Genomic DNA, 22837 nt, shown 5'->3' with positions numbered 1-22837 from the left:
ACCCAGATTACATGTATCTCCCACCCCCCTCCACAATGCCTGGCCATTCACTACAGATCTGTAGCTCCTTCTTATCTTATCCGAGGGATTAATCACAGCTCCTGCCGAGCAGCTGACAGCTCCTGCTCCGATAATGCTGATCCGTACACTGTTCCTCCTTGATGTCTTTGCAGTTTCTAATACTCTGCCCTGGCTTTTTTCCTGCATTTTATCTCCTGTCAATCTAGGATCTGTTCTGCTGGAAGCAGTACTGCTTATGTTAGCAGATCCGAGGGCTCCATAAATATGGCAGTAGAACACTCCCACTACTGTGAATTTTGCAGCCCACAGAGGCATGACCAGTTCACAGCAGTGACAGTTCTATTACAATAGATAGGGTCGGAGTCAGTCTGTTATCTCCTATGACCATAGGGTGCCATATTATGACACTGAAAGTGTTGAGCTGCTACTGTGAAATCAAGATATCAGCCTCCAGTGCCTTCTTTAAACTCCTATAACACATGAAATATATTTCAAATGCAATCAAAGCTTAGCTATAACAGCATGTTATGCTACATTACATTGAATTATTAATGATCTACAAACGTGGTACCTTCCCTTTAAACATCTTTTACGGTGCAGCAAAATTAATATTTTTTCTAAGAAAACAGGATGCAATTACGCTAATGTAACAACATATGAAAAATATACATGTTTGTTATACTCACAATCATAATGTATTGCAAATTAAAGTTAAAGGGGTTATCCAGGACTTTGACTATTTTTTTGTACAGGGCTAAGATTTTTCCGGTAGGTAATTGCTAACTAACTGCCTTTTCTGCCTGACGACGATCTTTGTTAACTTAGTTTGGTCACAGACCACTCCTGCCAGCAATTCTCCTGCTTCTGGTGACACCACATTAACTAAGCAGCTTCTTATCTTTCACTCTGCTATGTCGATGAGGAGTCTCTTCCGATTTCATACTGATTTACTGCCAATTCTATGGTGCCTGCTCCCTGAAGAGAATGAGGTGCTATATTGATATGATGTCAAAGGAAACAGAAAAGTCACTACCCAAGCAGGCGGAGATCATGGCCGGGCAGAACGGGAAGGTAGATATCAACTATATGCCAATAAGTTCTTAGCCCCATACAAAAAAATAACCAAATTTCTCAGATAACCTTTTTAACACGTTGCATTGCACAGTGAAACATTTGTTTTAAAAGTTAATAAATTATATGCATGTACACTAATTTTGAACCTTAAAAATCATACTTTGCTCTGCAAAAAAATCCTCATTGGTCTATGGAAAAATGTTGAATCTCTCAAAATGCAGTAATGAATAAACAAATATCAACACTGAACCCTGAAAGGCCAAATTAGGCTATGTACTTTGGGTATTCAACATGAAAGTGACAATATGAGGAAATATGAGAATGCAAAACTTGTTTTACTGCTTCCACAGCATTGTCAACCATTAGTGATGCCCCATCATCACCTGGGTTTGGTTGTTGAGATTCAAGCAGAAAATGTTTGCAGTCCTCTGGTTTTCATAATATGAAGGAATTTTCCACTAAATGTATGATCACTGGTGGTCCGTACAGTATGATCACTGGTGGTCCATCTAGCGGGACCCCTTACAATCTCAACTTACTTTTCTCCTATATCACTTGATGCCACTGAACTTATAACAGTCAATATGAACTAAAATATATATGACTGTGTCAGCATTTTGGTTATTTGTTAGGCAATTGCGTAACAAACAATTATTCTTTTTTAAATATTTTTATTAGATTTTATAATAAAACCGGGATTAGGGCAGTATAGGAGGGGAAGGGAAGGGTTAACAATAGACAGAGGAAGGGATCAATAAAATTTGAGAACCCTCATAAGAATCTCTAACAAACGAGTACTAGTTTGCAATTTGAAGGAAGTTATAAGTAGGTGTCATACTTAACTGTGCATAATTCCAAGGAAAGAGATATTAAATGGCAATTTTAAACCATCGTCATGCATTCGCAAATAACCAGAAATTTATGTGTTTCAAAATTTAGTATTCCAGATCTTCCACTTCTTATAATATTTATGGACACTATTACTGTTGATCACAAATCTCAATTTCAGAGTGCTATGCTGGTGAAGTTTGTCCAAAATATCTGAGAATTTGGGTGGTTCGGGTTTTTTCCACCAGTATACCAGTGTATTTTTAGCAACTAGGAGGATATGCATAATGACGTATTTAACCAAGGGGTCAAATTTTTCCATATCAAAGGAAAGAAGCGCCCTCTGAGGGGTGATCACAAAGTTTTCAGAAAAGGAGTTAATGTGGCGCGAAATCTGAAACCAAAGATTTTTTATTTTCGGACAACCCCAGAATAAGTGATAGAGATTACCTTGCTGCCCGCATTCTCTCCAACATAAGGGAGAGTGTTCCTGATTTATAAGCGACAACATGATGGCACTTAAGTACGATCTTGTCATTAATTTAAAATAAGACTCATGAAGAGCCATTGAAATATTTGACTTGTATGAGTCTTTGATAGCGCTATCCCACTGCTCAGTCCATATGTCCATACAAAGGTCGGACTAGCACCTCTTCATATACACGTTTTTAGAACTATATCAAACAATTATTCAACCAGCAACACACTTTAAAGAGTATGGGGATGTTTAGAATCAAAATATCTAAATATCTTTTGCTGCCATAAGACACGCTAATATAGAAAAGCCAATTTAGTCCTCAGTTTATTTTTAGCAGTCCTGTGATGGTGTATGATGGTGGTACTATACAAATTGGTACATGTAAAAACATTCCCAGAAAAAACAAACAAACAAACAAACAACAAAACAATAAATATGCAGAGAGAAAAATTGGGTGGCTACAGCTAACATAAAAACATCAATCATTTTAGTAACATAGCTAAATATTATTTGTTGTATTATTTTCTGAGAATTTTCTTTTTGCAGTATCTGAACCACCAATCCAAAAGGTCACTGTTAACCCTGTAAACCAGGCTCCAGTAAATACATCAACAATTCCAACTTCACAGAGCTCAACAGGTAAATTTAAAGATCCTTTTACACTTCAGATAACTGTCCGCTATCTCCGACCATCTCTCCCATACACAAAGATGCTCAGCTCGTCCAAGTATTTCTGTGTTCCTTATTGGAACGCCTTTGGCAACAGCTTATCTTCCCACCAAACAAATGGATTGGCCTTAGAAATTTCAATAACCGGATCCTTCTCTCTCTCAACATCATCTGAGTAGGTACCATACACTGTAGATGAATGGCCAATCCCGCCAATTCATCTTTAGTCTAATTGGGGCTTTCAGTAACTATATGTCATACAATTGTTGATCAATTGATGTCCTTTTGGAATAAAATTATGTTTAGAATGCCTAAAGACACTAATAAAGTTTGTTTATATGTTATAAGTTACAGTTATGGAAGAAACAACTCAAACAGTTACAGCAAATCTAATAACCCAGTCTTCAATTCCAACTGCAAAGACTACACAAAGTCCTGCAAGTAAGTAACATTTCTATTCGGTAGAGTATTATTATATTTGTCTATGGATTGGGTTCCAAATAATTAATGAATTCAAATTTGTAAAAGTCTTTTTTTAAACTGCTGGACAAACAATGATTGTAACCAGCCCATTGGAAAGTACACCAACATAGAAATCACAACGTTATTACAAAATGATTTGTCTGAAATCTGTATATAATTTGAACAGTTGAGTTGCGTGCATAAAAGTTATTTCATATGCAAACTAAAAATATCATACTTTACCAAATCTTTCAGTTTAAAGGTCCATATATTTTAATGCATCATCAAAAAACAGAACTTGTTCAGTACTTGAAGCATCTATAGAACATTAACACTTCATTGGTCGCAATAGAAAAAAAACACTGTAGACCATGATTAAATAGTATAAAGTCACAATGAAGGAATAAAAAATCAAAATATGAAAATCCTAAAATCTATCTTTGCTGGAGATCATTTCATGAAAATAACTACAAAATAAAAGGTAAAAAGATATAGGAACAGCTGATAAAGTGCATAATCCTTGAATTCAGGTGCATTTTTATTAACAACAACAGAATATATAAGAAGAATTGAGCATACTGTGTGTACAATGGTGTTTAGTACAAACGTACCTGCTACAGAACCACAACCTTTTCATCAACACCCATTAAAACATAACTTCTAAGAATACTTGTATCCACCTTAATAAGCAATTTTGTTTGATTGACACTAATTAACCATACTACAAGGACATCAGCACCCTTAAAGGCATTTCCCCATAGCAAAAGTGCTAATCGATAGATAATGGAAAACTAAGCATTTTACAATTGGATGTGCTTTTAAAAAATGTTGCTTTGCAGAAATAAACTGAAAGTGGCTTGTGTAGCAGCTTGTATTATCCATTTAGAGGTGCATTAGTTGCTGGTCAGCATGTGATGTTTGCACTGATACAACAGAAAGAGGGAGTTGTGAATATCCTCTACTAATGGCTCTAGCAGGGGCTATTATTTGCTTTTGTCATTATTCCTCCCTGCCTTTCTTTCTTCTAAGGGTACTGTCTCACAGTGGCACTTTTGTCGCTACGACGGTACGATCCGTGACGTTCCAGCGATATCCATACGATATCGCTGTGTCTGACACGCAGCAGCGATCAGGGACCCTGCTGAGAATCGTACGTCGTAGCAGATCGTTTGGAACTTTATTTCGTTGCTGGATCTCCTGTTGTCATCGCTGGATCATTGTGTGTGACACCGATCCAGCGATGCGTTCGCTTCTAACCAGAGTAAACATCGGGTTACTAAGCGCAGGGCCACGCTTAGTAACCCGATGTTTACCCTGGTTACCAGCGTAAAAGTAAAAAAAAAAAAACAGTACATACTCACATTCCGGTGTCCTTCAGGTCCCTTGCCGTCTGCTTCCCGCTCTGACTGACTGCCGGCCGTAAGGCAGTGGCACAGCACAGCAGCGACGTCACCGCTGTGATCTGCTTTCACTTTACGGCGGCAGTCAGTCAGTGCGGGAAGCAGATGGCAAGTGACCTGCAGGATACCGGAATGTGAGTATGTACGTTTTTTTTTTTTTACTTTTACGCTGGTAACCACGGTAAACATCGGGTTACTAAGCGCGGCCCTGCACTTAGTAACCCGATGTTTACCCTGGTTACCTGGGGCCTTCGGCATCGTTGGTCGCTGGAGAGCGGTCTGTGTGACAGCTCCCCAGCGACCACACAACGACTTTCCAACGATCATGGCCAGGTCGTATCGCTGGTCGTGATCGTTGGAAAGTTGCAGAGTGTGACAGTACCCTAAGGGTGCAGTCAGACAGCTTTTTAAATTGGACCAAGATTGTACAACAATGCTCAGACTGACCGGCGGATCTTCCCATCCCAGCATGACAGCTTAATGCATTTCAAAGCAGCTGTCACTCTCGGGTGGGAAGAGCCGCCGGTCAGTTTGAGCATTGCATTTCAATCTCGGTCCGATTTAAATAGCAATGGTAGGTGCTATAGCACAAGACTTTTCAGCTCACCTCAATAAATCACACCAGTTCAGTACAACCAGTTCTGTAGCTGGACATATACACTGTTCTTTCAGTTTATATGTTCAGCCACTAAGCTTGTTGTACTACAATGGTGTGACTTATTAAGGTGAGTCCCAGGCTCCTCTGCTATAGTGCATAGCAGGCAGAGAGGAGTAATGATATAAGCTTGTAATAGCCCAGGCAAGCCCAATCAGTAGAGAATATTCACTCTTCATTCATTTTTAGATCAAAATGAACACCAGGTGCTGATTAGCTGCTAAAACACTGCTATATGGTTGGGCATAAGCCATTACACAGGATAAAGCAGATGTACCATTTTCAAGATATCTCTGCACAGTAACATTATTTTTTCACACATCCATTTGTGAAAATGCTTAATTTTTCATTCTGTATTAAATAGACAGCACTTTTACCGGTGTGATAAACCCCTTTAAGTATCATGGAGAGTACATCTTAGTTCATGACAATATCTTTAAAGGAGTTCTCCTCAATCATAAAAATCCAAACAGGAACAAACTTTACAGAAAATCAAAGCTTCTTATTAACAGCAGCTGTTGACTGGTGGCAGCAGTTATGTGACGCCCCCCTCTGGATGTTGATGTCAGTTGACCGGTCTGGGTTTATAGTACAGAGTGTAGTGCACACGCTGGTTTGGTAGGTGAGTATAAGTTGTTTTGTTTTTGTGCCTTTTTTTTACAGAGCCCTTGGTTCATTAGGCTTAAATCTTATACAAAATATGTTAACGGAAATCAGCTTACTGCTACACTGCAAGCAATACCAAAATGTCCATGGAGTCGTCCAGGTCGCTAACCTTGGTCAATCAACAGAGTAATCAAGGAAAAAGGGAGGGGGAAAGGAAGAGTAAATTTCCAGTACCCTGAGTACTGGAAGTTTTCCTCTCCTTTCCCCCTCACTCTTTCCTTGATTACTCATTAAATCTTATAGTAGTGGAAGAACTCGTTCATATAATGTTCAAGCGCAGACGCATCAGTCACAGTTACAGAATCTTTGAAATCATCTATAATGTCTATCCATAAAATAGAGTTAAATAAAGTAAGTAAAATTACATCTAACAAAGGTCATCTTGAACTCATATAACCCAGCACTGTGATATCATGGCACAGAAAAAAATTATCAACACCTAAATTGATCAAAGCTTGTCACTTCTTTCTTCTACTACAGTGACAACAATTGAAAGTTCAACAATAAAAGATTTAACAACTTCACTAAAACCTGCACTTTCTACATCACAGTTAGTACCGAGCCCAGAAATGACCTTATCACAAGACACAACTACATCTTCAGCAATAAGCCAAACAACTCTTTCTTCTCTATCCTCTACTTCTGATTTGATAAGCACAAATGCTAAAGCTACTACAGGAATAAAAACAAGTACAAGCTCAATAATAACCACCATGGTGCCATTAACTAATTTAGAGACTACACAATCAACTAAACTGGTGCTAACTGGAACTGCAACCTCTGAAGCAAAGGTATCAACAACCACTGAAGAAACAACAGTTCCTTCAACAAAAGAATCAGGAATTTTAACTACTACTTTGTTAGCAAATGGAGAAACAACTTCATCTTTGACAGGCATTGCAACATTAAGCCAAACAAACTTGTCACTTCCTTCTTCTTCCACAGTGACAATTACTGAAAGCTTAACAATAAAAGATCTAACAACTTCACTAAATACTACACCTACTACATCACTGTTAAGCACAACAAGCCCAGAAATTACTTTATCACATGACACAACTATATCTTCAGCGATAAGCCAAACAACTCATTCTTCTCAGTCTTCTACTTCTGACTTGATAAACACAAATAAAGCTACTAGAGGAATAAAAACAAGTACTAGTTTAGCAACAACAATAATACCATTAACTACTTCAGAAACTACACAATCAACTAAACTGGTTCTGACTGAAAAAGCAACTTCTGAAGCAAAAGTATCAACAACTGTTGAAGAAGCAACAACTTTTACAACAAATGACCCCAGAACTACAACTGGTATTTTATTAACAAATGGAGAAACTACTACATCTTTAACAAGTGTATCAACAACAAGCCAAACAAGCTTGCCACTTGTTTCTTCTATCATAATGACAACAACTGAAAGGTCAACAACAAAAAATTTAACAACTTCACTAAAAGGGTCACCAACAATATCACTGTTAATAGCAACCCCAGAAAAAACAGCAATAAGCCAAACACTATCTTCTCAATCTTCTCCTTCTGATTTGAAAGCCACAAACCTTAAAATGACTACAACAGGAACCAAAACAAGTACAACCTCAACAACAACCGTAGTGCCATTAACTGCTTCATCACAAACAACTAAACCGTTTCCAACTGCAACTGCAACTTCTGAAGCAACTGTTTCAACAACATTTGAAGAAACAACAAATGAATCAAGAACTACAACTACTATTTTATTAACAAATAGAGAAACATCAACAAGCCATACAAATTTGTCACTTCTTTCTCCTACCACAGTTACAACTGAAAGTTCAACAGCAGAAGATTTAACAACTTCACTAAAAATTTCACCATCTACAGCACTGTTAATAACCCCAGAAACAATCTTATCACAAGACACATATCCATCTTCAGCAGTAAGCCAAACAACTCTTTCTTCTCAATCTTCTACTTCTGATTTGCAAACCATGAATACTGAAGCTACTACAGGAATAAAAACAAGTACAATATCAACAACAACAGTGGTCCCATTAACTACTTCAGAAGCTACACAGTCAACTAAACTGGTGGTAGCTGAAACAGCAACTTCTAAAGCAAAAGTAGTAACAACCGTTGAAGAAACAACAGCTGCTGTAAGAAATGAATTGGGAACTACAATTTCTTCTTTATTAACAAATGGAGAAACTACTACATCTTTGGCAGATATAGCAACAACAAGTCAAACAAACATTCCACCTCTTTCTTTTACCATTATGACAACAGCTGCAGGTTCAAGTAAAGACAGCTTAACAACTTCATTAAAAATGTCACCAACAACATCACTGTTAATAACAACCCCAGAAGCAACCTTATCGCAAGAAACAACTACATCTTCAGCAATAAGCCAAACATCTTCTTCTTCCCAATATTCTACTTCTACTTTGCTAACCACAAATGTTGAAGCTACTACAGGAATAAAAACAAGTACAAATTCAACAACAACAGTGATTCCATTAACTAGCTCAGAAGCTACACAATCAACTAAACTGGTGGTTACTGAAACAGCAACTTGTCAAACAAAAGAATTAACAACCATTGAAGAAACAACAGTTTCTATGACAAATGAATTGGGAACTACAGCTACTACTTTATTAACAAATGGAGAAACTACTACATCTTTAGCAGATATAACAAGTCAAACAAGCATTCCACCTCTTACTTCTACCATAATGACAACAACTGTAGGTTCAACAAAAGAAGGTTTAACAACGTCACTAAAAACTTTTCCAGCTACACTACAGTTAATAACAACCCCAGAAACAACCTTATCACAAGACACAACTACATCTTCAGCAATAAGCCAAACAACTCTTTCTTCTCAGTCTTCTACCTCTGATATGCTAACCACAAATGCTGAAGCTACTACTTGAATAAGAAAAAGTGCAACTTCAACAACAACAGTGGTACCATTAACTATTTCAGAAAGTACACAATCAAATATGCTGGTGGTAACTGAAGCAGCAAGTTCTGAAGCAACAGTGTCTACAACCTTTGAAGAAACAACAGTTTTTACACCAAATGTATCAAGATCTACAACTACTATTTTATTAACAAATGGAGAAACATCTGCATCTTTAACAAATATATCAACAACAAACCAAACAATTTAGCCACTTTTTTTCCTACCACAGTTACATCTGAAAGTGTAACAACAGCAGATGTAACAACTTCATTAAAAAGGTCTTCATTTACATCACTGTTAATAACAACTACCCCAGAAACAATCTTATCACAAGACAAAACTACATCTTCGTCAATAAGCATGGCAACTCTTTCTTCTTAATCTTCTACTTCTGATTTACAAACCAAGAATGCTGAAGTTACTACAAGAATAAAAGCAAGTACAAATTCAACAACAACAGTGGTACCATTAAGTACTTCAGAAACTACACAATCAACTAAACTGGTGGTAACTGAAACAGCAACTTCTGATGCAAAAGTATTAACAACCGTTGAAGAAACAACAGTTTCTATAACAAAGGAATTGGTAACTGCAATTACTTCTTTATTAACAAATGGAGAAACTACTACATCTTTGGCAGATATATCAACAACATGTGAAACCAGCATTCCACCTCTTTCTCCTACCATAATGACAGCAACTGCAGGTTCAACAAAAGAAGATTTAACAACTTTACTAAAAACTTTTCCAACTGCATTACGCTTAATAAAACCCCCAGAAACAACCTTATCACAAATCACAACTACATCTTCAGCCATGAGCTAAAAAACTCTTTCTTCTCAATCGTCTACTTCTGATTTACAAACTATGAATGCTGAAGCTACTACAGGAATAAAAACAAGTACAACTTCAACAACAATAGTGGTACCAATAAGTGCTTCAGAAACTACACAATCAGCTAAACTGGTGGTAACTGAAATAGCAACTGCTGAAGCCAAAGTATTAACAACTGTTGAAGAAACAACAGTTTCTATAACAAATGAATTGGGAACTACAACTACTACTTTATTAACAAATGGAGAAACTACTGCATCTTTGGCAGATATATCAACAGCAATTAAAACAAGCATTCCACTTATTTATTCCACCATATTGACAACAACTGCAATGTTCAACAAAAGGTTTAGCAACTTCACTAAAACCTTTTCCAACTACATTACGGTTAATAACCCCAGAAACAACCTTATCACAAGACACAACTACATCTTCAACAATAAGCCAAACAACTCTTTTTTCTCAATCTTCTACCTCTGATTTGCTAACCACGAATGCTGAAGCCACTACAGGAATAAGAAAACTTACAACTTCAACAACAGCAGTGGAACCATTAATTACTTCCGTAATAAGTACACAATCAACTACACTGGTGGTAAATGAAGCAGAAACTTCTAAAGCAAAACTATCAAAAACCGTTGAAGAAACAGCAGTTTGTACAACAAATGAACCTGGAAATACAACCACTACTTTATTAACAAATGGACAAACTGCTAAATCTTTAAAAAATTTATCAACAACAAGTCAAACAAGCTTTCCACTTCTTTCTTCTACAGTAATGACAACAACTGAAAGCTCAACAGAAGATTTAACAACTTCACTAAAAACATCACCAACAACATCACTGTTAATAACAACCTCAACCCCAGAAACAACAGCAATAAGCCAAACAACACTTTCTTCTCAATTTTCTACTTCTGATTTGAAAACCACAAATCCTAAAATGACTACAAACGGACCAAAAACAAGTACAACCTCAACAATAACAACCGTGGTGCCATTAAATACTTCAGAGTCATCACAATCAACTAACAGGTGCCAACTGGAACTGCAACTTCTGTAGCAACCGTGTCAACAAACCTTGGAAAAACAACAATTTCTGCAACAAATGAATCAAGAACTACAACTTCTATTGTATTAACAAATGGAGAAACATCTGCATCTTTAACTGATATATCAACAACAAGCCAAACAAGTTTGCCACCTTGTTCTCATACCACAGTTACAACTGAAAGTTCAACAACAGAAGATTTAACAACTTCACAAAAAGTTTCACCATCTACATGACTGTTATTAACAACGATCCCAGAAACAACCTTATCACAAGACACAGCTACATCTTCAACAACAATCCAAACAACTCTTTCTTCTCAATCTTCTATTGGAAACTTGACCACAAATGCTGGAGCTTTTTCAAAAGAATCAGAAACAAGTAAAAGCTCAGCAACAACACTGGTGATGTCATCAGCTAAAATGGAATTGACGGGAATTACAAATTCTGAGCAAACAGTATCATCAACTGTTCAGGAAACAATAGTTAGTATAATGAGTGAATCAGTAGCTGCAACTACAAAGGAAGAAACCATTCTATCTTTTACAGAAAAATTAGCAATAGACCAAACAACCTTTCCACTTCTTTCTTCTACTGCAGTGGTAACTACTGAAAGTTCAACAGTAGATGTAAAATCAAGTTCATCAAATACTTCACTCTTTCTAACTACCACCCCAAAAACAACTTTATCACCAGACTCTACATTTTCAGCAATAGGCAAAACACATTTTCCTCCCAATCTTCTACTACTTACTTCCTATCCACAAAAGCTGAAAACGCTACAGTAGGAACTGAAAAAATTACTGGCGTAACAATAGTGTTGCCATCAACTACTTCAGATGCTGCTCTATCAGCTAGACTAGAGAGAGAGTACGGAAGGCTAGCACTCGGCAAACATGGTAGTGAAGGTGCAAGTGAACGGAACCTATGGTCCTCTCAGTCACAGAATATATAATCACTGCACTCATACGATGGAAATACTTGATTCATGTGAATACTTTTATTGAGAAAATGTTCGGGTGGAGCGATAAGTACAAAACGTTTTGGCCAACCCGTGGCCTTGATCACTTAATCGCCTTAGGTAGAAATTCTTTTTTCTAGAGTGTAACTGGTGCTGCTAGGGTATCAGCCAAAAGATAGGGGTAGACAAACCTTAATCTTATTAGTGCAGCGGCCGCTGTGGAAAGAAGTCGGTTGCTATATCCATCAAAGGCTGTTAGATTGAGAAGCCTATCAAGGCGAGTGCCTGGTGCTTTTAAAGGGGTGGACCCGTCCTCTGGAAAAACCTGCCCAGCTTCTTGTTTAAGGAGCCAGCCTGAGCTCATGTGCGTTAATTTTAGCAAGATAGACCCGCAGGGTGAGGGAGTCAGTGTAGATCCGTTCCTCAGGGTTCCGTACACTCAGTGGCTGGGATCCACGTTGGTGGATAAGTGGCTGCCACATGCATTGACACGGCTGGTGTCTGCACATCCCACTTATCCACCAACGTGGATCCCAGCTAAAATTAATGCACATGAGCTCAGGCTGGTTAAGGTTTGTCTACCCCTATCTTTTGGCTGATACCCTAGCAGCACCAGTTACACTCTAGAAAAAAGAATTTCTACCTAAGGCGATTAAGTGATCAAGGCCACGGGTTGGCCGAAACGTTTTGTACTTATCGCTCCACCCGAACATTTTCTCAATAAAAGTATTCACATGAATCAAGTATTTCCATCGTATGAGGGCAGTGATTATATATTCTCTGTCTATCAGCTAGACTGGCATCAACTACAACCTCTGATGTAATAGTAACTACAGTTGCTACAATACCTGAAACAGGCACTACATCTCAAGCCATAAAATCTACAGGAATAAGAAAAAGCACTGTTTACTGTTTATTCTCAATCTTTTGCTACTAATTTAATATCCTCAGATGACGAGGCCAGTTCAACGGGAATGAAAACAAGTATAAGCTCAGATGGAACAGTGGTACCCTTAACTATAATCCAGAGTGCAGAATTAACTAAACTGGAATCAACTGAAATTACAACCTCTGAACAAACACTATTATCAACAATTCAGGAAAGTACAAGTACTCCAAATACTGAATCAGGAACTACAATAACTCTTTTATCAACAAATGGAAAAAACACTACATCTTTCCCAGAAATATTAACAAGATTAGACCAATTAAGCTCACCTGCAGTGAGTACAATGGGAAGTTCAAAAATTATGGAAACAACTACAGCTGTAACTGTAAGATCATCTCCAACATTTATAGGTAAGTTAGCATGATGACGCCACAGAAAATTTGCCCTTCCATCTATTTCAGCAAATAGAACTCTGACATAAATTAAATTATGTTTTTTCATGGCATACAATAGAGGAAATAGATACAAATCTGGGAAATGAACCAGTTTTATTTTTTTCTGAACACAACGATTAGGAAGATAAGATACAATAGTAATGTTTAGTATTAAAAATTTGTCTCAACTTCTTAAATAAAATTGAAAAGTTCTTTCAACCAACTTTGCAGTTTACCTTTTATTAATAATCCTCTCCATTTTCAAGGACAGAGGGATTTTTTATTTTTATGATGTACGCCTTGTTGCCTTGGTTATCGACCTCCTCTGCTGTCTACCAGGTGTGGTAGGGCTTCAGAACAAGAAGTGCACTATTTACAGGCTTTTTTCTATAGAAGTTCAGGTGCTATTCAGAAGTTTCCCTATACTCCACCAATGCATCAAAGCAAAGCTATCTCTGTTTGCAGCATCGAAGAGTACACAGTTTGGTCCAGAGACTCAATAATACTACTGATCAGAGCTGTCAGTCATCAGGACAGCACTGCCCTCAGCAGTAGGAAGCTGGAAGGCATCGGAGATGCTCTTGAAAACACATTGTGAGAATTCCCTAAAACCAGGAAACATAATAATCACTGGGCGAACAAAAACACATTAGTAATTTTAGTTTGGATAATTATGTATTTTGATGAATGACAATGCATATGCATAGAATTTGCCATAGATGTATCAAGAGTGGTCCAGCTGATGGTATCCAAAGTGAACTTGAGATCACTTGTCTTCTTCTGCTCGTCAGAGTCAAACAACAAAAAAAAGACTACAAATGTGAAGTCTGTTGTACATGTGTATTAAACTATTTATTAAAGCCAAGTAATACTTATATTTTCCAAGTAACAGATGCATATTCTCATGACTTGTGGGCATCCTAGACCGATCCCCACCATTCAGATGTGTTTAGGGATCTGTGGCATGGCTCCATATAAGAAATTGAAGCTGACTGTTGTTTCTTAAATGGCCAGATAGCAGAGAGTGCTACTCTACAGAGTTTTATACACAGGATCCATGGGAGTAAAAGTGGTCAATCTCACAGTTATTATTAAGCAATATCATATCTTAGAATAAGTCCATCATTTTATAAGATGGGCATTTACATTTACAGACGTTTTATGGCTCTCAGAAATCTGTGACATAAAAAGATTTTGTTCATAAAAGATTATAATTTTATGCAAATGTAGCAAAATGTCAAAAACATACATTTGTTATATCCCTATAATCACAATGTAGAGCAAAATAAAATTACATGTAAATTCCATAGTATAACGCTGGCTATCCTCAATTCTCCTGGACTAGTTGTCAGGCATGTGAGTCATTAAAAAGTGTACGGTAGAGGTAGAGGGGCAAAACAAAAGAGTTAACAGGCACAGTCTGAAATCAGCAGTATAAAACAGTGTGGATCAAAAGAAGGGGCTAGGCAAAGGAATAGTCAAAAACAAGGTCCAAAGTCAGGCAGCAAAAGATTAGAACATCATAACACTAAGGCAGAAGACATGAACTGAACCGAGTAAAGCTACAACCACAGTGGTCTGACCATTGCCAGCCAGATAAATAGCCAGGTGATCTGAAAGGGTGACACCTGGAGGAAGCCTAGCAAGCACAGCTTGTGACTGGGCTGCTGGGCAATCCTAAATTTGCAAGCACTGGCCCTGATTGGACTGTCCCTAATTAGCATGAGGATAGTTAGCACACTCCAATCCCTTTTTTGGTGGCTGGGCTATCCCATTCCAATACTTACAGCTCAGTACATTCATGCCATCTATTGGGCAGCTGAGCTGTCATTCACTGCGTCCCTACAACACAGTGAGTGGCGGATTTGTGGTAGATTTGTGTAACATAGTATGCAGAGTAAAATGTAAAAATAAAAATGGAATAAAAGTTAAACAATACATTCTATGTATGACAAACTTGTCTGAATAAAATCCAGAACTCATTCTACAAAAAAAGAAGCCCTCATAAACTTATGTTGGTGTGAAAAGATTATGATGCTGAGGTCTGATCACCCAAATTTGGCCATGTCCTTTTGGAGTTTAATGTGAAAGTGAACATGCAAGACATATTTTTCTGCATTCACAATGCTACTACCAATGGTGAGGCCCCATATCACCTTGGTTTGGTTGTTGAGGTCCAAGGAGAAAATATTTAATAAATCTTGGCTTTCCAGAAATGTTTCCGAATTGGTTTTCCAAATTTTTCAAAAGCCTTGGTTTTCATTGTATGAAAGGATTTTCCCTTAAATGCATCATCACTGAGAGGTATTGAATATAAATTTCCAACAAATATGATGCTGTTGGATACAAAGCCTGCATAGATAACTGAGCAGATGCATTTTCAGCACATAATAAAGAACACAATTTGCATAAGGTGTTCAGAATAAAACAATTACTGCACAACGTTTATCAATAACCAAGTTATGTTGATATATAATGTATTAGACTGTGGCCCGATTCTAAAGCATCGGGTATTCTAGAATATGCACGTCCCCGTAGTATGTGATTCGCGGCAGACTGTGCCCGTTGCTGATTGGTCGAGGCAACCTTTATGACATCATCGTCGCCATGGCAACCATTATGACATCTACCTCGATACTGTGCCCATCGCTGATTGGACGCGGGATTTCCAGGACAGACAGACAGAAAGACAGACAGACGGAAAAACCCTTAGACAATTATATATATACAGTAGATGGGTATATTCAAAAAGTGGCTCATGTTAGTATACATCTTGCACTTTTCAGTTGAAATACCTAGTTTTGACTGCATTTAAAGATGTTGGTAAAGGGTTTCAAAGTTATTCCCATCGGATAATGTAATTGCATATCACAAACTTCTCAGACCCCACTTATCCTATAAATTAAGGGGCTGCAATATTCAATTAGAAGAACCTCAAACTCATGGTGTGCTTGGAAATGCATGATGGGTCCATGCAAACATAGAAAGAGATATAGATGTAAAATAGTAATCAAAAGAACCTGGCACTCAACTTAATGCTGTGAGAATTTTATTGTAGTACCAAAAAACGTTTCGGTCTAAGGTCTGGACCTTCATCAGTTAGGTACTAATGGGAGTATGCCTTTTTAGTGATTAGAACCCAATAGTAATAACCTGCGTCAATTAGTAGATTAGAGTAGTCATTCTGAGTATGTGCTTAGGCAGCGTGTGTTCCATGATCCAGACGCGGCATCCACCGCTCGAGGATGCCACGTCTGGATCATGGAACACACGTTGCCTAAGCACATACTCAGAATGACTACTCTAAACTACTAATTGACGCAGGTTATTACCATTGGGTTCTAATCACTAAAAACACATTCACCCATTAGTACGTAACTGATGAAGGTCCAGAACTTGGACCGAAACGTTTTTTGGTACTACAATAATATTTTCACAGCATTAAGTTGAGTGCCAGGTTCTTTTGATTATTATCACATGATGTGGGAACCTACCTGAGCATCATCAGTAGTAGTACCCACGTACTCACCTTCCACATAGATGTAAAATAGAACTGTGGCCAGTCAATGAACGTCCCATAAGTTGTACCTCCACTATCATACAGTGATGGCATATCCTAGCTATACGATGGGCCTCCATATATATTAGATTGAATGATTTCAACTAAAACAATCATTCATCATGTAAAACATATGTTGTATTTACCCTCCCTGCAGGCATTTCATTAGATAGTAGTTATATAGGTGAATATTATTTTAATAATAATTATATTTTCTTTTACAGTAACAGAACCGCCAATCCAACAGGTTACTGTAAACCCAGTAAACCAAGCTCCAGTAAACACAACCACAATACCAACTACACAGAGCTCCACTGGTAAGGTTTAGTTACTGTATGTTATATGGTGGATGAGAAATTCATGTCCTTTTGGATGAAACTATGTACAGAATGTCTGCAGACATTGCCTGTAGTCTTCGTGAATCTTATTGTTTTGTACACAACAATCTTTGACTGTTTTCTTTGAAGTTTGAGGTTTTGTCTGAACAATGAAATGTTGTTTATATGGTATTATTATGTTCTATACTATAGTTACGGAAGGAACAGTTCAAACAGCTACAACAAAACTAATAAACCAGTCTACAAATCCAACTACATTAATGACTACACAAAGTTCCACTGGTAGGTAACATTTATGTTCTGTATAATATTATTAGATTTGTCTATGGACTGAGTTTGACATAAAAAATAATTACTCAAAATTGTAAATGCCTTTCTTTACATAGCTACTCAAACAACTATTGTACCACAGACAGATGTAAAGTACATCAACAGAGAAATCACTAGTCGTTACACAATGATTTATTAGAAATTAGACTGTTCTATCTTATGCTAACAAAAATAGTCATATTCTACCACATCTATCCAAAAAAAGTTAATCAATAAACACAACATATAAAGTAGTCATAACAGTTTTAACATCAGAAATAACATTTCTGTATGAATAATGCTTACCGTAATAATAGCTACATTCCCAAAACTTCATTGGTCTCAAAAGAAATAGATATAACATACAAAGCCATAATTACGGAATAAAAGTTAGAATTTATCAAATTAGGAAAATCTGAATATCAATCGTTGCTTACTCTAATTCCATTAGAACAGAAAAATAATAAATAACGTCATAAAGAGTTTAGCAAAATTTATATAAAGTTCAGAACATCTGATAAGGTGCATAGTCCTAGAGTTCAGGTGCATCTTTATTAAAAACATAATTAATCAGTAAGAATATTTGGGCATATTTCATCTACAACGGAATTCAAGGGAACCCACCACAGCAGCATAACCAGTTTCATCAACACAAGGTTAAAACATAATTTCCAAATGTAACTGTGTAACCCTGTTTCTATACCACAATTCATCTTATCATCCAACTACGGTATTGTATAAATAATAATTCCATCTTAGTTTGGTTAGGAGTAAATTGTTCAGAAGGAATGTGAAGTCTGCTGTCTGTCAGCAGCTGCTGATTGACTACAGCTACCACGTGGCACCCCTCCTTTCACCCGCCAGATGTTGATGTCAGGAGACCAGTGGTGAACACAGTGCAGAGTTGAGGGACACAAGCATGTTCTCAAGAACATGGCTTAGGCGTGGCACATGTCGGGAGCTAAATGGCCTACGAGGGAAGGATATTCAGATACCCAAGAGGGTAATATGTAAAACAATAATCTTTTGATATTACACTACCTACTGCAGTCATTTTTTCATTTAAAAACATGTTGGTAGTCCTCTGGGGTTACGTTTTTAAAGTGTAGCAGTGTCTATCTGATGTAAAAAAAAATCAATGGCGTTTTGAAGGCACATTACATTTAAAGGGATTGTCCAGCACATTTATATTGATGGCCTATCCTTAGGATATGAAATTAATATCAGATCGGTAAGGATTCGACACCTGGCATCCCCACCAATTCACCAAATTTTTCATGTTGAACTGGACACAGAATGTAATAGTGGCTACAGAGCCTCTCCATTGTGGAGATATTAGCTGTCAAATATTTAGCACCTATTGAGTTAACTTTAGTTAAATCCAAATGGGAGTTATTAGATTTTTTCACTAGGGGTGTGTACTTCTGCCTACTGTATGACGCTGACCAATCATAAGCAAACAGCAGCATAGAAATGCAGAAGGATCTGTGATGATTAGTGTTGAGCATTCCGATACTGCAAGTATCGGGTATCGGCCGATACTTGCGGGTATCGGAATTCCGATACCGAGATCCGATACTTTTGTGGTATCGGGTATCGGTATCGAAACAACATTAATGTAAAAATGTGTAAAAGAGAGAATTAAAATAAAAAATATTGCTATACTCACCTCTCCGACGCAGCCTGCACCTTACCGAGGGAAGCGGCAGCGTTCTTTGTTTAAAATTCGCGCTTTTCTTTCCTTTACGTGAAGTCCCGGCTTGTGATTGGTTGCGTCGCAGTCACATGGGCGACGCAACCAATCACAGCAAGCCGTGACGTAATTTCAGGTCCTTAAGGATTTTAAAATTACGTCCCGGCTTTGTGATTGGTTGCGTCGCAGTCACATGGGCGACGCAACCAATCACACCAAGCCGTGACGTAATTTCAGGCCCTTAAGGATTTTAAATTTACGTCCCGGCTTTGTGATTGGTTGCGTCGCAGTCACATGGGCGACGCAACCAATCACAAGCCGTGACGTCACGGGAGGCTGGACACGCGCGCATTTTAAAATGCGCGCTTGTCCAGCCTCCCGTGACGTCCCGGCTTGTGATTGGTTGCGTCGCGGTCAACCAATCACAAGCCGGGAGGCTGGACACGCGCGCATTTTAAAATGCGCGCTTGTCCAGCCTCCCGTGACGTCCCGGCTTGTGATTGGTTGCGTCGCGGTCAACCAATCACAAGCCGGGAGGCTGGACACGCGCGCATTTTAAAAATTTTAAAATGCGCGCGTGTCCAGCCTCCCGGCTTGTGATTGGTTGACCGCGACGCAACCAATCACAATCCGGGACGTCACGGGAGGCTGGACAAGCGCGCATTTTAAAATGCGCGCGTGTCCAGCCTCCCGGCTTGTGATTGGTTGACCGCGATGCAACCAATCACAAGCCGGGACGTCACGGGAGGCTGGACAAGCGCGCATTTTAAAATGCGCGCGTGTCCAGCCTCCCGTGACGTCACGGCTTGTGATTGGTTGCGTCGCCCATGTGACTGCGACGCAACCAATCACAAAGCCGGGACGTAATTTTAAAATCCTTAAGGGCCTGAAATTACGTCACGGCTTGCTGTGATTGGTTGCGTCGCCCATGTGACTGCGACGCAACCAATCACAAAGCCGGGACGTAATTTTAAAATCCTTAAGGACCTGAAATTACGTCACGGCTTGCTGTGATTGGTTGCGTCGCCCATGTGACTGCGACGCAACCAATCACAAAGCCGGGACTTCACGTAAGGAAAGAAAAGCGTGAATTTTAAGCAAACAACGCTGCCGGTTCCCTCGGAGAGGTGAGTATAGCAATATTTTTTATTTTAATTCTTTCTTTTACACATTAATATGGTTCCCAGGGCCTGAAGGAGAGTTTCCTCTCCTTCAGACCCTGGGAACCATCAGGAATACCGTCCGATACTTGAGTCCCATTGACTTGTATTGGTATCGGGTATCGGTATCGGATTGGATCCGATACTTTGCCGGTATCGGCCGATACTTTCCGATACCGATACTTTCAAGTATCGGACGGTATCGCTCAACACTAGTGATGATATCATCAGAGTGCATAGAAATGCAGAAGTGCATGCACCCAGTGAAAACTATCCTATAGCACCCACTTGGACTTAACTAACGCTAACTCATTAGGTGGCAAATATTTGGTTGATAATATCTCCGCTATGGGGAGGTGAAATTAAAAAAATATTTTTATTCTGCTCTGAGCTGCTATTACATGGCATGTCCTGTTCAACATGAAAAATTTGGAAATCAAGTATATAAACTTATATATAATCAACTAAAGAAAATATACACGTTGTATAAGAAAAACATGGCACTCCATTGTTGAAATGCTGGCCCGGCCCGTAATCAATAGTTTAAAAAAACTTGGCACTCGAAATTCAAAGAAAAAAGTGGTTCAATTATTATCCATCCAGGCAATAATAGTTGAACGTTTTCGGTCCTTATTTGGACCTTCTTCAGAACAAACTATTTCAGCGGTGTGGATATCTCCTTAATTATATTGTCTCAGTGGGAGATAAAAAGTGCCTGTTGCCTGGGTTTGATGCATATGGCAACTGAGTGTCCATGTGGTATGTTAGCTCGGGTTCTGTACTATGTGTCCGGTAAGAGGAGTCAGCGCTTCTGTTCGCTGCGAGCTGCTTCGCAGACCCACAGGGTCACGGTTTTTTTAGACAACTAAAGAAAATAGTTTGGGTTAGTTTTGGATATGAGATTTTCCTAGCATTGGACAGTTATATTGTACATTTCTACATTTATTAGCATTAAAAATAAACTACACAAGGGACAGTCTGTGATAGAAACAGTAGCTGAAGGGTCAAAAATATTTTTTAAGCTATTGCAGCCTGGGTTTGGCAAGTTGCAGAACAACATTTCTTAAATTACTTATTAAAAACTTGATCTTAGGGATGTTTTCTCTGAGTTTACAAATTTCAAGCATTTTCTCATACTAACTAAGCAAATAAAGAAATCAGTGTCTGTTTCCCAAGCTGCCTGATGATGTCAACAAGCTATTTTTATAATTACTAAGGTAGTGTAGATGACATAGATGTCTTCAACTGTATTAATAAAACAGATACTTAGTGACGTGGAAAAGTATGGCCAAACTACTGCATATTGGACCATTTTAACCTGTTACCTAGGAACCATCCCAGCTAGAATGAAAACCATAACTCATAAATAGGTGTAACCATACCTCTGATGCAAGCCCATCCACTTTAATCAAGGGCATCACTGACTTCCTCACCGTCAACTACTGTGACATAGTTTAAGCTACCCATACCCTTGCTTCACTAAGCTAGTTTCAAGAAAGATTAGGGTAGGCGGTAGGGCCATTATTTGGTCATGGGTCCAGCTCGAATGCAGATTTCTTCTCCTCTTCTTTAAACAAGTACTGAACCCAATCCTTATTCCAGATAATTACAGCCAAACAAACCAAGTTTTTTTACTCATGAGATATAACTGTCTCACTCTTCTCCCCCGACTCCCACATCTCTTCTCCTTCCATGCTAATTAACCCTTTCATTTTCTCCACCACTTAAAAACCTATCTGGGCCTTTACTTAACTGAGCCTGCTCCTATCTGGGCCTTTACTTAACTGAGCCTGCTCTGGTCCTCTCTTAGACCGCCTTTTTTTTCCTTTTGTGACATAGTGCACCCTGGGGCACATTCACTTGGCAACAGGATTAAAGCACTCAGGCATGGTTTCTCAAAAAACAGTCTATTTGGTTTATTTAGGCATCATAAACCATACCATGACAGTTCATTATATACCTCCCTGGAACATAACAACCACCGACAGTCTGTTCCAATGGCAGATACTTCTCTGCTCGTAACTCCCTTTATCAGGAGTTACCTTACAGGAGCTCCTGCTCCACACACTGACTCCTGTCAGTCCTGCTTTCCAGAGAAGCTGCTGAACTAGGATCACCATCCGTGTGACCAGGGCACTTCAGATAGTCCAGACCCACAGACCGAACTGTAGCTTCCCCAACACAGTAGCCAACTCAGGCTCTGCAGATATGGCCTCTTCGTGCGCTATTCAGGAAGTCCAGTCCCAGGCACTTCCAACATACAGGCCTTCAGTCCATGGCCTCACCATGTGCTTCCAGGAATCCTGTCCACTCCAGGACATTCCAACACAGACCATCCAGGACTTTACACACCGACCATTCTGGCTTATTCACTCTGAACATGTGACCCAAACCCTGGTCACATTATGTAGC

The 22837-nt window shown here is 38.6% G+C and overlaps 1 protein-coding gene across 2 annotated transcripts in view; it reads left to right on the top strand.

Annotated features, from left to right (window-relative positions):
* LOC143768115 (uncharacterized) overlaps positions 1-22837 on the top strand; it is a 46977-nt gene that overhangs the window by 20131 nt on the left and 4009 nt on the right. For both annotated transcript variants that reach the window (XM_077256896.1, XM_077256831.1), the window contains exons 2-5: positions 2948-3040; positions 3419-3511; positions 17150-17242; positions 17456-17545. In XM_077256896.1, the coding sequence (XP_077113011.1) occupies positions 2948-3040; positions 3419-3511; positions 17150-17242; positions 17456-17545 (369 nt within the window). The remainder of the gene's footprint in view (positions 1-2947; positions 3041-3418; positions 3512-17149; positions 17243-17455; positions 17546-22837) is intronic.

This window comes from Ranitomeya variabilis, chromosome 1 (genome assembly GCF_051348905.1).
Source record: "Ranitomeya variabilis isolate aRanVar5 chromosome 1, aRanVar5.hap1, whole genome shotgun sequence".
Classification (NCBI taxonomy): domain Eukaryota; kingdom Metazoa; phylum Chordata; class Amphibia; order Anura; family Dendrobatidae; genus Ranitomeya; species Ranitomeya variabilis.
This window is presented reverse-complemented; position numbering and strand designations above follow the sequence as displayed.